Below are 13,392 nucleotides of genomic sequence, written 5' to 3' on the forward strand. Positions count from 1 at the left end.
CTCCTGAGTCAGGGTGTCACTGACAAACTCATTGAAGGTGACACACTTACAGTTGCCTAGAGACTTCATCAGTTTAGGGGAAAGTCCCCTCTTGAAACTAGCTATCTTTTTGGCATCAGTATCAACAAACTCAGGAGCATACCTCGCCAGGTTGTTAAATGCCTGAAGGTATTCATTAAGACTCTTGCTACCTTGAGTTAGCTTCATGAACTCGGTATGTTTGATTGCTATGAGACCAGGAGGGATAAAATGTCCCCTAAAAGCTTCCTGGAACTGGTCCCAAACCACCTCGACGTTTGCAGGGAAGGTGATCCGGTGATGGTTCCACCAGATGCCTGTAGGGCCTTGGAGCTGGTGTCCTGCATACGAGGCCTTCATACCTTCTGTCAATCGGAGCAATCCAAACCTTTGCTCTATCGTACTCAACCATTCATCAGCTTGTAATGGTTCTTCTGCCTCTCTAAAGATAGGAGGCTTTGTGTCCATGAAGTCCTTAAAGCTGCTATACTGGTTTGGCTCGAGTCCCTGGCGGACATGTCTATCATCGTGGTTAGCCAGTTGGCGCATAGCCTCAGCTAGCATGCGCTGACTTTCGATGACTGTCTGCATTAGCTCAGCTGGTGTGGGCGGTGGTGAAGGAGGTGGTTATTCCTCATCTCCAAGGCTATGACCGCGATGAAGATTATAAGCCATCTGCAAAATATATAGCCAATGAGCACTGACGATGTAGAAAATTTTGTAGATGAATTGTATAATTATGCCAAACTAATTCTATTAGAGAGAATGAATTTATACAATCAACAGAGGCACAATCATCCATCACAATCACCCAACTCATCAAGCGCATCAATTGACACATTAATGCGATGAACTTAACCAACAACGAGATCTATAGACCGCATAGACGGAATTTATCAAAGGCTCACATACGTGGAGCATAACACGTTTGATAGGTTACATCCAAGCCATAGAGGTTCTAAACTTACATCAAAGATATCATAGGGTTCGATATTACATCCCAAAGATTAACTTATTACAAAGCTACTCGTTCATGCATGAGGATCAACAAAAGACTAGCTCTAGCGCATTAGCTAAGTAGTAAGCTAAACTACGCATCATCCTCGGAGTCAGTGTCAAAGATCTCTCCTCCATCTTCATCACTAGCAGGTTCTAACTCCTCATCTTCCTCCTCTTCAGGTGGAACATCCTCAGGTCCAATAACCTCAATGTCATCATCATCTTCAGCCATGATGACACCAGAGCCCATCTCATCCTCATTGTCATTCTCATCATTAGGGGCAGGAGAGGGTGAAGCTGATTGTGTAATAGGTGAACCTCCTCATGGAGATGGTCATTGTATTCTTCTGCAGCTGCCAACTGCTGCTCTAGCTCAACCTGTCGCGCTCTCAATGCATTCTCTTCATTCTAGGCTTTATTCCGCTGGTTCAGCACGTGAATCAACATATGTTCACAGTTGCGGTGAGCAACTGTCAACTTCTGTACCTCTAGGGTCTCTTGATCCCGTTCCTGTGTTACTTGCTCCAAACGCTGCTGAGCCGCACTCCTCTCAGCAGTCACCCAGGCCAGCTCCGCCCTCAACCTTTCCTCCTCAGTAGGCTCAGGACGGGGCTCACGAGGAGCTAACTGGTGACGAGGTGCCCTGCCTCCGGTGGCTTACGAGCAGTGCGTTTCGTGTGCGCCATCTATAGCAAAAAATTGCAACGTAAGGGGAGAATCATTTAAGGGATATGAAATTTAATTAGTCGAGACCATCAAATTTTAAAGGAGGGAGTAATGCAAGAATGCCATGTATGCTTGAACATGATGCATGCATGATCCATACGTCCTCACAAACCTAGAAAAATTTAAAGGCTAGCGAAATATACTGTGGCATACATACGTTCTCTCGTATACAGTAGCTAGTCGATCTACAACGATACGTTGTTAGTGTACCTGCAGCAAATTTCATTTCAGCCCACTAATTTCCCAAAAAGGCATGTAAAGTAAGCAGTAAACTAAATACTTTCATACATACATCCCCCGATGTATATACTCTAGTATCACAGCTACCCAACAGAGATACCCACACTTAAGTACTCTCATAGATACATGATCGAACATGTAAGTATGCGAGCAACCACAACTACTCTCCCCTAGACCGACGGTTGGATGGTCATGCTCTCACAACTCCCACTTACTAGAGCATAGAGGTATTTTGATCCATACATTACCGCCCAAGCGAATGGCATCCATACAATAGCATGCCGTATGGACAACGAAACAGAAACAAGTAGGAACCCCCAAGTTAGTACTTTAATAAGCCACCTAAGAGTCCTTATTTGGGCATAAAGGATATGACCACTGGCAACACTTAGTATTTAATTTAGAATTTTCACAAATACTTTTGTTTTAAATACACAAATGACATGTTTAGTGTCGAATCTTGCTCTGATGTCAGCTGTAACAAAACCGACCAAATTATAAGAACGTAAGTACAAAAACAATCACTTCGGTGATTGTTTTTGTACTTACGTTCTTATAATTTGGTCGGTTCTGTTACAATAACCAAGGGCTATAATGCAGTGAGTGTGAAATTACTACAATGCAGTGAGTGTGAAATTACTTGAGGACTTCTGGGGCTAGAAGCGTAGGCTTGCCCTTGGGAAGGAGGATGTTGCGGTAGAATCCAGCTCGCACCTTCATTGTAGCTCCTTTCTTCCCCACCGCTTCTATGTCATCTATCAGTATGACCTATGGGGAAGATATCTTTCTTTTAAAAGAAAAGTAAACTACATGTAATGCTAAGGATAGCAACAACAGATACACAAGATGAGCAGGTGAAGTACAGCTGGGTGCTGTACAACATTGTCAATTGAACTGGATGCAACTTTGCTTCATTCCTGTACAATCAAGCAACCACAACAAAACGAACTACTGAGAAAAGGTGGCAAAGGAGATATAGGTTTTTTTTGAGGTCACCGTAGCAGGACAAAGCAAGGTCAGGGAGGACGAAATAGAGCAGAGGATGCAGCTGGACTGGCTTCGGTCGCGTCAACGGGGCCGGTCACGACGCAGGCGGGGTCGGGCTGCGCTGGGTGCGGCCGCGTCAGCGGAGGGCGCTCGCACAGCCGATGCGGCCGGGGCGGGGCCGTCGCGGCGGGCGATGGCTGCATTGACGGCTCCCCGCGCTGGCGCGCCGTTCGATCCGGCTGCACCGAGCGCTTCCCGCACCGGTACGGCACCCGATTCGGGACGAGAAGGGAGAGGCAGCGATAGATGAGACGGAGAGGCACCTAGGGTTTCCTGTTGCACAGAAGCAGGTGCGCAACATCGGTAGGAGGCTGCACGCGGGGGGGGGGGGGGGGGGGGGGGACCCGCGCCGGCAGCCCACGGTGAGGCCCACTCGCGCAGCGCCTTGCACTGTGGCGGCCGCGGCCGGTGGGGCACGCGCGGCGCCACGGCGTCGCGGGCCGACACCGCTTCATGCGGTGTGCCGCCGGCAGTGGTCCGGCTAGCACGAGGCGACGCGAGGGGGGAGGAGGAGGAGGGCGAGGGCGGCGACAGGCGCGGGTCGCGGCCGGCGCGAGGCACCGTCGCCCTGCCGTCGCCCGTCAGCCGTGGGGGAGAGAGGGAAGAGGAGAGAGGACGGGGAAAGGAGAAGCGTCTAGAAGCTGAAGCAGGAGGCGCGAATATATTCGTCTGGGCGGATTCCGACGAGGAGCCGGAGAAGCCGAGCAGAAGCTGAGGAGAAGCTGGAAAAGGCGAGAAGCAGGGGAAGCCGCTTACAACGAAATCCGCTATAACAAATCTGGGACGTCCAACGCGATATCGAACGGCTGGAAATTTTTCGGGCGACGTGGATGCCCTGGCTGGCGGCCAAAGCTCGTTTGATAATAAGAGATGCCACGAAGGCATGCGTTCGTTTGGACATCTACCTAGGATGCATTTGCCGGTAAGGCCTCCGTCCAAACAAACTGGCATCCATCCAAACAGACCCCCTCTGCGCGGCCTAATAAGCAGGATAACCAGATCTCTCTCAAAAAAAAAACACGAACACCCACGGACCCACGCCTAAACAGGAGACACCATTCGTCACTGACACCACCCCTCAGGGCCTGTTTAGATTCCATGATCTAAGTTTTAGCAATTAAAACTTTAAATCAATTTAGCTCTTAAGACTCTAAACATATAGTTTAAAATGTTCTAAAATTTAACGAACCACCGTTCCTTCATTCATTAGACGACACCAGTGAGCTAAAATGATCTAAAGTTTAACCTTTAACAAACTAAACTTAGACTAGAGAATCTAAATAGTGCTAAGACAAAACTTTAGACCGTAGATCTAAACATAGCCTCTAAGGATAACTTTATATACCCGATAGTCACCGCCCATCTTTGTGGTTGCAGAGTGAAAGCGAAAAACATGAACAGCATACGTGAGAGAGACAGAAAATAAGCACGCAGTGCTCATCGGACACCAACGTAACGCACACTTAACTACAATTCAATTTAGGTGGTGTTTAAACCCAGAATAAAGTTTAGGATGTCTCATCGAAGTATTCAAATAGTAATAATAAAATAAATTATAGAAATCCTCAGTAATTCACGAGAGGAATTTATTAAACCTAATTAATCCATCACTAGCACATGTTTACTGATTAGACTTAAAAATTTCGTCTCACAAAGTAGTCAAGTAGTCGTAATATATGCAATTAGTTATTTTTTAGTCTATATTTAATACTTTATATATCAAACAGAGTAAACTTTAGAGAAAGAAACTAAACACGGCCTTAACCAAACATAACAAGATCGACACACATAAGCATCCCAGATGGCGAGGAAGCGCGCTATTTCCAATTCTCTCTCTTCCCATCGCGCCTTGTAGGGTGCACGCACGGTGCAAAGCAACTGCCATTTCTCAGTATCACCCGAAACGAACGAGCTCGCTGACATATAGCAGAACACCTACCACTCGTTAAAATCATTGTTGACTTATATATGCCTGCCTTCATTTCAGGCTCTTCCAAGATACTTATCTACAGAACAGACTGCTCGAACCTGATGATTATTTACAACAGGTACCAAGTGTAAAAGCTACTCTGGCCGCATGCTGATCAGATTAGGCAGCATTGTTGCTCGGAGCTTCCTCATCTCGTTTGCCGTGACCCGGGTGGAGTCTAGAGAGAGTGAACGCAGGTTCTGCAGGTCATTCAGGTGTTTGAGACCAGCATTGGACACCCGCGAGTTTGACACGTTCAAGTTGACCAAAGCAGTCAGGCCTGTAAACCAGATGGCCATGAGATTTGAACTGTAAAAAAGAAGTAAACTTATTCCGGCATGGAAGAACAATACCAGTGATCAGCTCCAAGGTTTTGTCTGTCAGATTAACATTTTGAGAAAGATTCAGCAGCGTCAGAGCCTTCAGATCCTTGATGTTCTTCACTCCAGCATCAGTTACGAACCCACCACAGACTTCAAGAGAAAGAAGATTCTTAAAATCTGCAGCAACATAAATTGTGTCAAATGATGTGGCCTGCTTAGTCACAGAAAAGATAACTAATGTCCAACAATGTATCCCCAGAATTATCTCCAAATAGGAACAGGTATGCCTAAACAACATGACCAACAAGCTCGCCAACTCAACAGGGCCCAGCAAAAGGTATTTCTGTACAGTGCTTCAGTCATTTTATATACTCCTATATGACCACCACAACCAAGTCATAGCGGACAAATGTAGTGTGCCAAGTTTTTTTTTTTTTTGATAACATAGTGTGCCAAGTTAGTTAGGGTGTTGTTCCATGAAACTCACCTCATAAATATAGCTGGTATTACTACATATTCGAAGATTATTGACTACTGAAAAGTATAAACTAGCTGTGACTAGCCTCTGGATAGAACACATCAATTTTTCATAGCTTAACAACCAATTTTGCAACTGAAACTGATTTTGAAGTATGCTCTTACATCTGAAGCAGTTTGTGCCATAGTCAGTTATGTGAGCTCCAAAAAGGTCAAGATGAGTCAGCCTTGTGAGACCTGCATCATCCAACCCCATATATTAGTGGGAACTACCAAATACCAGTATAAATGGAACAGTAAGGATCTTGTACAAACAATCCATGTATGATACATACTTGTAAGTGCTGCCAAGCCAACATCAGTAATTTGGCGATTGTCAAGGTTAACTGACTTCAGCGAATTCAACATGGAGATCTTCTTCATACCAATGTCCGTGACCAAAGTAAATGAGAGATTAATACTTTGCAGATTACAAAGACCTGCGAAAATACATGGAGTCTTCTCCATTAAACTATTTAACAACTAGAAAAAACAGTGCATTTATAAGCATGCCACTGAAATAATGCATTTAGAAGGGAAAAAAGACGCACAGTGAAACAAGTAAAATATGCACTTATAACTCTAATATTCACATAATCCATGTTTTGTCAAGAGTCGCATACAGTTTCCACATAGGAAGCTAGCAACTTTGCATCACAAATTAGAAGTTTAGAACATTCTCTTTTTATATTTGGCGAAAGCACATACATTAATATATTGCTGTCAAAAGCAACCCTACAACTTTCGTCAAGGGTTCGCCATGTATAGGATTCAATTAATCTAAGAGGTAAGAGCTAAAAAAATTTCATATTTTTTCAAAAGTCAAGACAGACCAGATAGATGCTGGAGTCCATTGTTTCCAACTTCTGTATCAGAAAGCTCCAAGCTTTGCAGCAGCACAAGACCTGCATTAACATAGGCTCATAATGTTACAAGCACAAATATTCCTAAAAAGATTTAAGGAACATGCATTCACAGATACAGATGTATGAATTCTGAGTCAAACAAATAGTTAATAACATATCATTGACGAAAACCTGCAGGAATATAGGCACAGAATAGAACGAGTAAACAAATTGCAGAGATGATAAAAAGAACTGTACCTAAAGGATGCAGTAGACTGAAAACCAGTAAAACTGTTACTCACCTTTCAGATGTGATAGACCATCATCTCCAACCTTGCACGAATCCAAGTTCAAAGACTCCAAACTGATTAATCCTAGAAGCAAGAAAATCACAAGAACTTAGCTTTAACCACATTGAAGTTCTACTCTACAATGATTTTCTGGATTTTCAGTATCTTTAAAAGCAACAAAACAGAAGAGGGGGTCATCCTTTGGCAGCAATATGCATGGATATAAAAATGTATGAGTGCCCAGTGGAAATCACATGCTTTGATTTTATCTTTTGGTTTTGGAACATTTCTCTCTGATCTATGTATTTTGTTATTTCGATTCTTTTTAGATCAAACACTTAGTTCCACAAGTAGTCTTTCTCGCTTATTGATCAGGGCATCAAGAACAGGAAATAAAAATCACTAGCTCATTTTATCAATGAAGAATAATATCCGTCCAAGCCCCTGAAGAACCAGGCCATTTTAATTCTTGAAAGGAAAACAAAACTATTGGATAAACTAGTGATGTAATACTATGTGCAAAATCAATTCCTTGAAACAAATAGCCAATATTGAAATAATAATAAAATATAGATTCGATGCATACATTGTATTGTGCAGACATCCAAATCTAAAAAGTTAAGATATGAGTTCGCAACTACATTACAAGATAATCATACCTTTGAGATGCACCAAACAAGCATCTGTAATATAGTTAAACCCCAAGTTTAAAACCTTCAACTTTTTAAGACCTGGAATGCAGCAATAGGCAATGAATTAGACAGCAGTTAAGCATGACATAGACATGCACAAAAATGATTAAATCAGTTATCAGGGTAACACATGCTCAGTGGCTAACTAAATGCATGTATCATGTACGGCACATAAAAGCAGGTAAGAACTTCTAGAGTACTTGAAACAAATGCTGTCGGGGACCAATACTAGGGTACCCGAAGGGGAGGGGCTAATGGTCGTTGAACATTAATTCCTCCAGGCAGTCAAGGGCGCGACTGCAGCTCCAACCGACCCCAGGTACACAGGCTCCGCTTCGGCCGACCCCTGAGGGCACGCTCCGCCTCGCCCGACGTCTGAAGGCTGTCTCCGCCTCGCTTGACGTCCGAGGGCGGGCTCCGCCTCGCCCGACGTCCGAGGGCGGGCTCCGCCTCGCCCGACATCCGAGGGCGGCCTCCGCCTCGCCCGACGTCTGAGGGCGCGCTCCGCCTCGCCCGACGTCTGAGGGCGCGTTCCGCCTCGCCCGACGGAGACCCATACTGCAGCCAACCACTACGGGTCAAAAAGTGTAACCCAAGGTCAAACTTCTGGCATCGTGCAGGGAACGGTCACATCTCAACACGACCCGTGCCCGCGACATGTCATTCCAGGGAACTCACATCGCCCACAGTGACGGACGCGTGGTCACTATGCTGCCTACTCCCTGTACGGCCGCTAATCAGCACACTGGTTCGCCGTGTCGCCCGCCGGGGCGGAGTGTGACGTCACGACCCGCTGACAACGCCAGGGCGTGGCATCATTGGCGGACAGGCGCCCGACGTGGAGCCGTCCCTATCACCACCTGCAGTGTCGGCGGGACCCGCACAAAGGAAAAGAAAGGCCCGTGATCATGAAGGACTTCCTCTCCCTCTCGTTCTCCTCTCTCCCTCCGTTGTAACCCACGCTTTCCCTTAGCCTATAAAAGGGAAAGCAGGGCGTCCCCTAAAGGGCATCGAAAACACTAGCATCGCAACACATCCCACTCGAACCCCGAACATACAGCTGAGCAGCGACCGAGCTCTCGGCACCCGTTCATCCTTACCACCAGAGGCTTGGGACCTGTCCCTCTCTCGACCGTTTGTAACCCCTACTACGAACTTTCAGTGCTAATAACACGAGCAACAACAACTAACTGGACTTAGGGACATTCTGCCCGAACCAGTATAAACCTCATGTCCTCTTAGCACACCATCCGTGCCAGACGCGCAATATTAGAAATTTACTAGTTGGTGTTTACTCGAAACACCGACAAATGCCTTTTGCAACTGCACGTTATTTGCCTATTATTTACTAAAAACCTGGGCATTATACAGAGGAGAACAAGAAAAGGTGGAGGGCAGGTTCATAAACATCTTTCCAAATTTCATGCAAATTCCTCGCATCTAATGTTGCACGCACAAGCGTGCGCTGACAAAAACACGCAAATGCACACACACAAAAAAATCATTAAACTTATAACACACGCCACTTAACAAAAGGAAAAATTACCCAAACAAAATGTATGTCGCCCCATTAAACATATAAAACACACCCTGGCTGCACAACATGTATGCTGCTTAATATTAATGTTTGCATATTATAAAAACTGCACTAGTACTGACTGCTGAGTCCAGAAATAGTTAGCAAGTATCATTACATTTACCTTCAAAGTATTCACAGCCATCATTGTATATACCACAACGGTTCAAGTTCAACAATACCAATGAAGGCAATCCTACAAAAGTGAATGGCAATGAAGTGAAGATATATTACAGACCAAACAAAACCAGCCATTGCTAAGAAGATGCATTTGACACCTACAACTAATATCCTAGAAATACAAGACAAGACAGAAAAGTATACTAAAATCAATGACCCATATAGATCAATGATCAGTGCAAGATATAATCAGGCAGTCAGTTCTCATCTGCAAGAGCTGAGTTGTAAATCCTAAAGAAAGCTAGCGTTGATTATAACAAGTATAAGAAAGCAATCATACTAAACAGCAATCAAACTCTATTTGCTCCCAGAGAAATGCCTCATCTACACATTGTTCTTAAAGTTTGTAATTTTTCTGTAGAAGCATCTATCTAATGACTGAGTGCTTTATTATATACAAATTTCATAAGCCAGCCTCACATGAATCAAGAGTTTGTGTTGCATGCAGATTGCAGAACAGTTTATGGCACCTAATTAGGGAAAAGGTCAAAAAATCATAGCAAGTTAGTACATTATCATTCCATAGAAGTGCAACAGAGGTAGAACTCCGAACGCTGATGAACCAAGAAAACAACAGAAACAGATATGAATCTTTGACTGAGATCACATAATATCAAGATTCATAAGCACAACACAAGATACTATCAGGAAACGATGCAAGACCTGAAATAGCTTCCAAACAAGAAGCGGTCACTGGGCAGCCCTCTAGGTTCAAGTGAGTGAGCTTCTGCAAGCCTACAGGGAAGAATAAGCATACTTGTCAAACTTTAGATAAACTTAACACAGGTCATAAATATCAATGTACATTAAAAAGCTAAATAAAGCCCAAAGCAGACAGCGGTACATCCACAGCAAAAACGATCAACCTCCAAACAAAAAAAAGAAACTTGTCATATTGTTTACCTCTGATATACGACACCCCCAGATCTGTGATCTTACAACATGACAATTGAAGGTCCTTCAAATTTGTAAGATCTACAAAAGAAAGGTGATCATCAACCATGCAAAAATGGGAGATCTGGGAATGCCATCTTATAAATTTTACTATGTTGAAAATGACAACAGATAAATTTCTATCAAGACAACCGCTTTGTCTGACATACTGATATCATATAATGTTTCTGAGGGAAACACAGAAACAAACAGATATGCTGCTACCTGTTAAATATTTGATGTCTGAATCCGCAATATAATTGCAATATCTCATATTCAACGACTCGAGCTTTGTCAGATCTGGAAAATAAAAAGACATTGCAACTGATATTTCAAGTCAACAACTCGGAAAGTAGTGAAAGTTCATGAGGACCAGAGGAGACCTTTTAAATGAATAAGGCCACCATGAATCTTTAGGCAACCTTCAAGGTCGAGATTTAGTAAGTTAACTAAATTTGCAAAGGCTCTCATTCCTTCAGCAGTAACAGCATTACTTCTCTTGAAGCTTAAAGAAGTCAGGTTTGACAGTCCTGCAGATATAGAAGCATTAAGTTTTAGTATAACAAAATACAAGTTCTGAAGCATAGCAAGTTAACTGACTAATAGTCTATAACACAAATTAAAATAGGGACTTGTATTTGAAGTGCTATCAATAGGCCAAGTTTAGGGTAAGGGTTGGACTTCATAACACATTTGAGTTTGATAATAAGCCACCATTCAAAGAACCAACTAGATTGTAGTGCATTAATCATGCATGCAGTTTAGAGTTTTTAAGCTCATTCTTAAATCCATCTTAAGTGAACTAAAGTCATTTAAATAAACAAAACCTCAGCAAGAAACATGTGACTAACCTGACAATACGACCAACCCACTTTCGGATATTTGATCACAGTAATTACATGCCAAGCTTTGCATGCTTGAGCAATATCTAAGAAGATCTATTCCACTATCAGTTACTTCAGAGCAAGAAATATCAACCGACAACAATGACTGCCTTTGAGATGCCACTACTTCCATCCAAGCATCATTTACTCCAGGGTACTCCCCTAAGCCAATGTCCTAACAATGAGGCATGAAAGAACAGTTATCACAAAATGAAATAGCCTCATATTATCACGCAAGAATCATTCTCAAAAGTGAAAGCTAGTTTCAGATAAAGTCCTCAATAGAAAAGTGATTATCGATTCCAAAATGAGAGGAAAGAGCATTTAAGCACCTAATAGAAAAACATCTAACAAGAGGTTCCAAACTTCCAATTGTCGCTTGCTAGACAGCATTGCTTATTGTAACTACTAGATCCCACCTCTCGAGTTTGGCATGCATCTCATGGGACCAACCTATGTGCTATACTTACAAGCAAGCTAAACAAATTTCTTCTGGGGGGAAACAGTAGGGGCATACTCCTACAGGAATGCTAGACATAGTAGAACAGAAACCTTACCTGCAGAGCACAATCCCTAAAAATTTGAAGCGATGCCTCCGTAAGACGGTTTGAATTTACCAATTCATTGAAAATCTGCTGGCTGAGATCCCTCGGCAGCATTGCAAAAGTAGAATACTTGTTGATATCCTGCAAATACTACTGTGTTAAAAAAAAGGCATTCCATATCAAAATTCAAACACATGTAGCCACAATACTACCTGGCAGACTCTAGCCACACAGAACTCCATGAGGGACGGGCACCGCCCAGGTTCATTCCCCTGCCCCTTCCCGGAGACATCAGAATTGCTGCGGGGCAGCGTAAGCAGCAGCCGTTTTAAGCTGCTGGTCTTTGAGAACCTTGGGGATGTCTGGAGAGAGTCACCTTCATCCACCAATTGGCTTCTCTTCCTTGAGCAGACACCACCCATGATCGAGGTGAAAGTATCGAACAAAATCCAGTCACTCTTCTCGCTATCAACAATTTGTTTTGGTTCTAGGAAACTGGTAGCTGCACAGCTACTATCCTATAATCCAATTGTGGCGTAGTTACAGACCATGGCAGCCTTCGTCACCTCCCACTCCATTCTGCGACATGAACATATTTGTTGAGCATTTGACGGTGACTCAAATCTGTAAATGAACATACGCCTTTTTGCTAACTTTTTTATCAGTGTATGGGTGCTCAGATTTACATTAAGCAAACAGTACATCGATTTTTGTCAATCATCGATCGGGCTCGGACCCCACCCTGACCAAAATAGTCAATTGTAAAACGAAATCGAAACTGAGAGTACACACCGATTAACCATCGCGACTTCTTCAGTACGATCCTACCGGAAACAATACTCTACGGATCAAACAATAGAACCCTGGCCAGGTAGTGGTACCAAAATTAAAACTCAAAAAGCAAACAAAACACCACAGCGATCGAACGTCAGCACAAATCCAACAGAGCAGAGAACCGGAACCTCCCTAAACATCACTGATCAGTCCTTCTGAGGTAAAAAAAAATCTGGAAAATCCCAAGGTAGATAGATTACCGCACGAAAAGCGCAAAAAAGTTCAGCCAAATTGAGGGGAAAGGAACAGTGCTCAACCACCCCCGCACACAGGAAGTCCCACACAAACATGGAGCCGCCAGTACGAAGTACAAACCGGTCGCGGAATTCTCACCCACCCGGAGAACAGCGGGCCGTCGCCGACGCCAAAGCCACCACCAACCCAGCTACGCCCCCGGCTAGGGTTTATCCACTCCACTCGCGGCTCAACCCCAGCGCTGCGACTGCGACTGCGAACGCGAGCACGAGCAGGAGCACGGGAGCGAGAAGGGAGGATTAACCCGCGGCTGCGCTCATAAATATCTGACGAGTTCTCGCGTGGTGGCGGAGGGGGAAGGGAAACGAAGGGGGAGAAAAAGGAAGGGAGGAAATGCAAGTGAGAGAGGGCCGGCGCCGCGACAGAGCTCCACGTGTCCCGTGGGCCGACGGATCAGTTTCGCTGATGAGTGGGGTTCTACCGGGAGCGGGAGGCCAAGAGCGGCTTGTGGGGAAGGGGAGGAGAGCCGGAGAGGGCTGTAGGAGTGGGCCCGTGGAGGGGAAGGGATAAGGGGAAAGGC

The 13,392-nt window shown here is 44.3% G+C and overlaps 1 protein-coding gene across 5 annotated transcripts; it reads right to left on the reverse strand.

The window, feature by feature from the left end:
- Window positions 1-4,705: 4,705 nt before the first annotated feature.
- LOC136477756 (uncharacterized) lies at window positions 4,706-13,218 on the reverse strand. 5 transcript variants are annotated; one of them, XM_066476013.1, is made up of 16 exons: window positions 12,955-13,205; window positions 11,996-12,362; window positions 11,796-11,924; window positions 11,206-11,413; window positions 10,738-10,884; window positions 10,580-10,654; window positions 10,325-10,396; window positions 10,085-10,156; window positions 9,366-9,437; window positions 7,633-7,704; window positions 6,986-7,057; window positions 6,672-6,743; window positions 6,135-6,278; window positions 5,965-6,036; window positions 5,353-5,499; window positions 4,706-5,279 (listed from the first exon to the last, which is right to left on the reverse strand). In XM_066476013.1, exons 2-16 carry the CDS (start codon window positions 12,203-12,205, stop codon window positions 5,095-5,097), a joined length of 1,749 nt encoding a protein of 582 aa, XP_066332110.1. In that variant the 5' UTR covers window positions 12,206-12,362; window positions 12,955-13,205; the 3' UTR covers window positions 4,706-5,094. The 5 variants fall into 5 exon arrangements, with proteins under 5 accessions (XP_066332110.1, XP_066332111.1, XP_066332112.1 ...); XM_066476014.1 differs by having other exon boundaries at window positions 12,951-13,205; XM_066476015.1 differs by having other exon boundaries at window positions 12,933-13,205.
- Window positions 13,219-13,392: the final 174 nt, after the last annotated feature.

The sequence above is a fragment of the Miscanthus floridulus genome, chromosome 8 (genome assembly GCF_019320115.1).
Source record: "Miscanthus floridulus cultivar M001 chromosome 8, ASM1932011v1, whole genome shotgun sequence".
In the NCBI taxonomy this organism is placed as follows: domain Eukaryota; kingdom Viridiplantae; phylum Streptophyta; class Magnoliopsida; order Poales; family Poaceae; genus Miscanthus; species Miscanthus floridulus.

What these genes read in the sequence shown, in the direction of transcription:
- LOC136477756 (XM_066476013.1), bottom strand. Translation starts at nt 12,205, where the DNA reads ATGGGTGGTGTCTGCTCAAGGAAGAGAAGCCAATTGGTGGATGAAGGT. An exon ending in TTGTTTGGAAGCTATTTCAG is followed by an intron (nt 9,438 to 10,084) that starts GTCTTGCATCGT and finishes TCACTTTTGTAG; the next exon opens with GATTGCCTTCATTGGTATTG. An exon ending in TGGACTCCAGCATCTATCTG is followed by an intron (nt 6,279 to 6,671) that starts GTCTGTCTTGAC and finishes GTATTTTCGCAG; the next exon opens with GTCTTTGTAATCTGCAAAGT.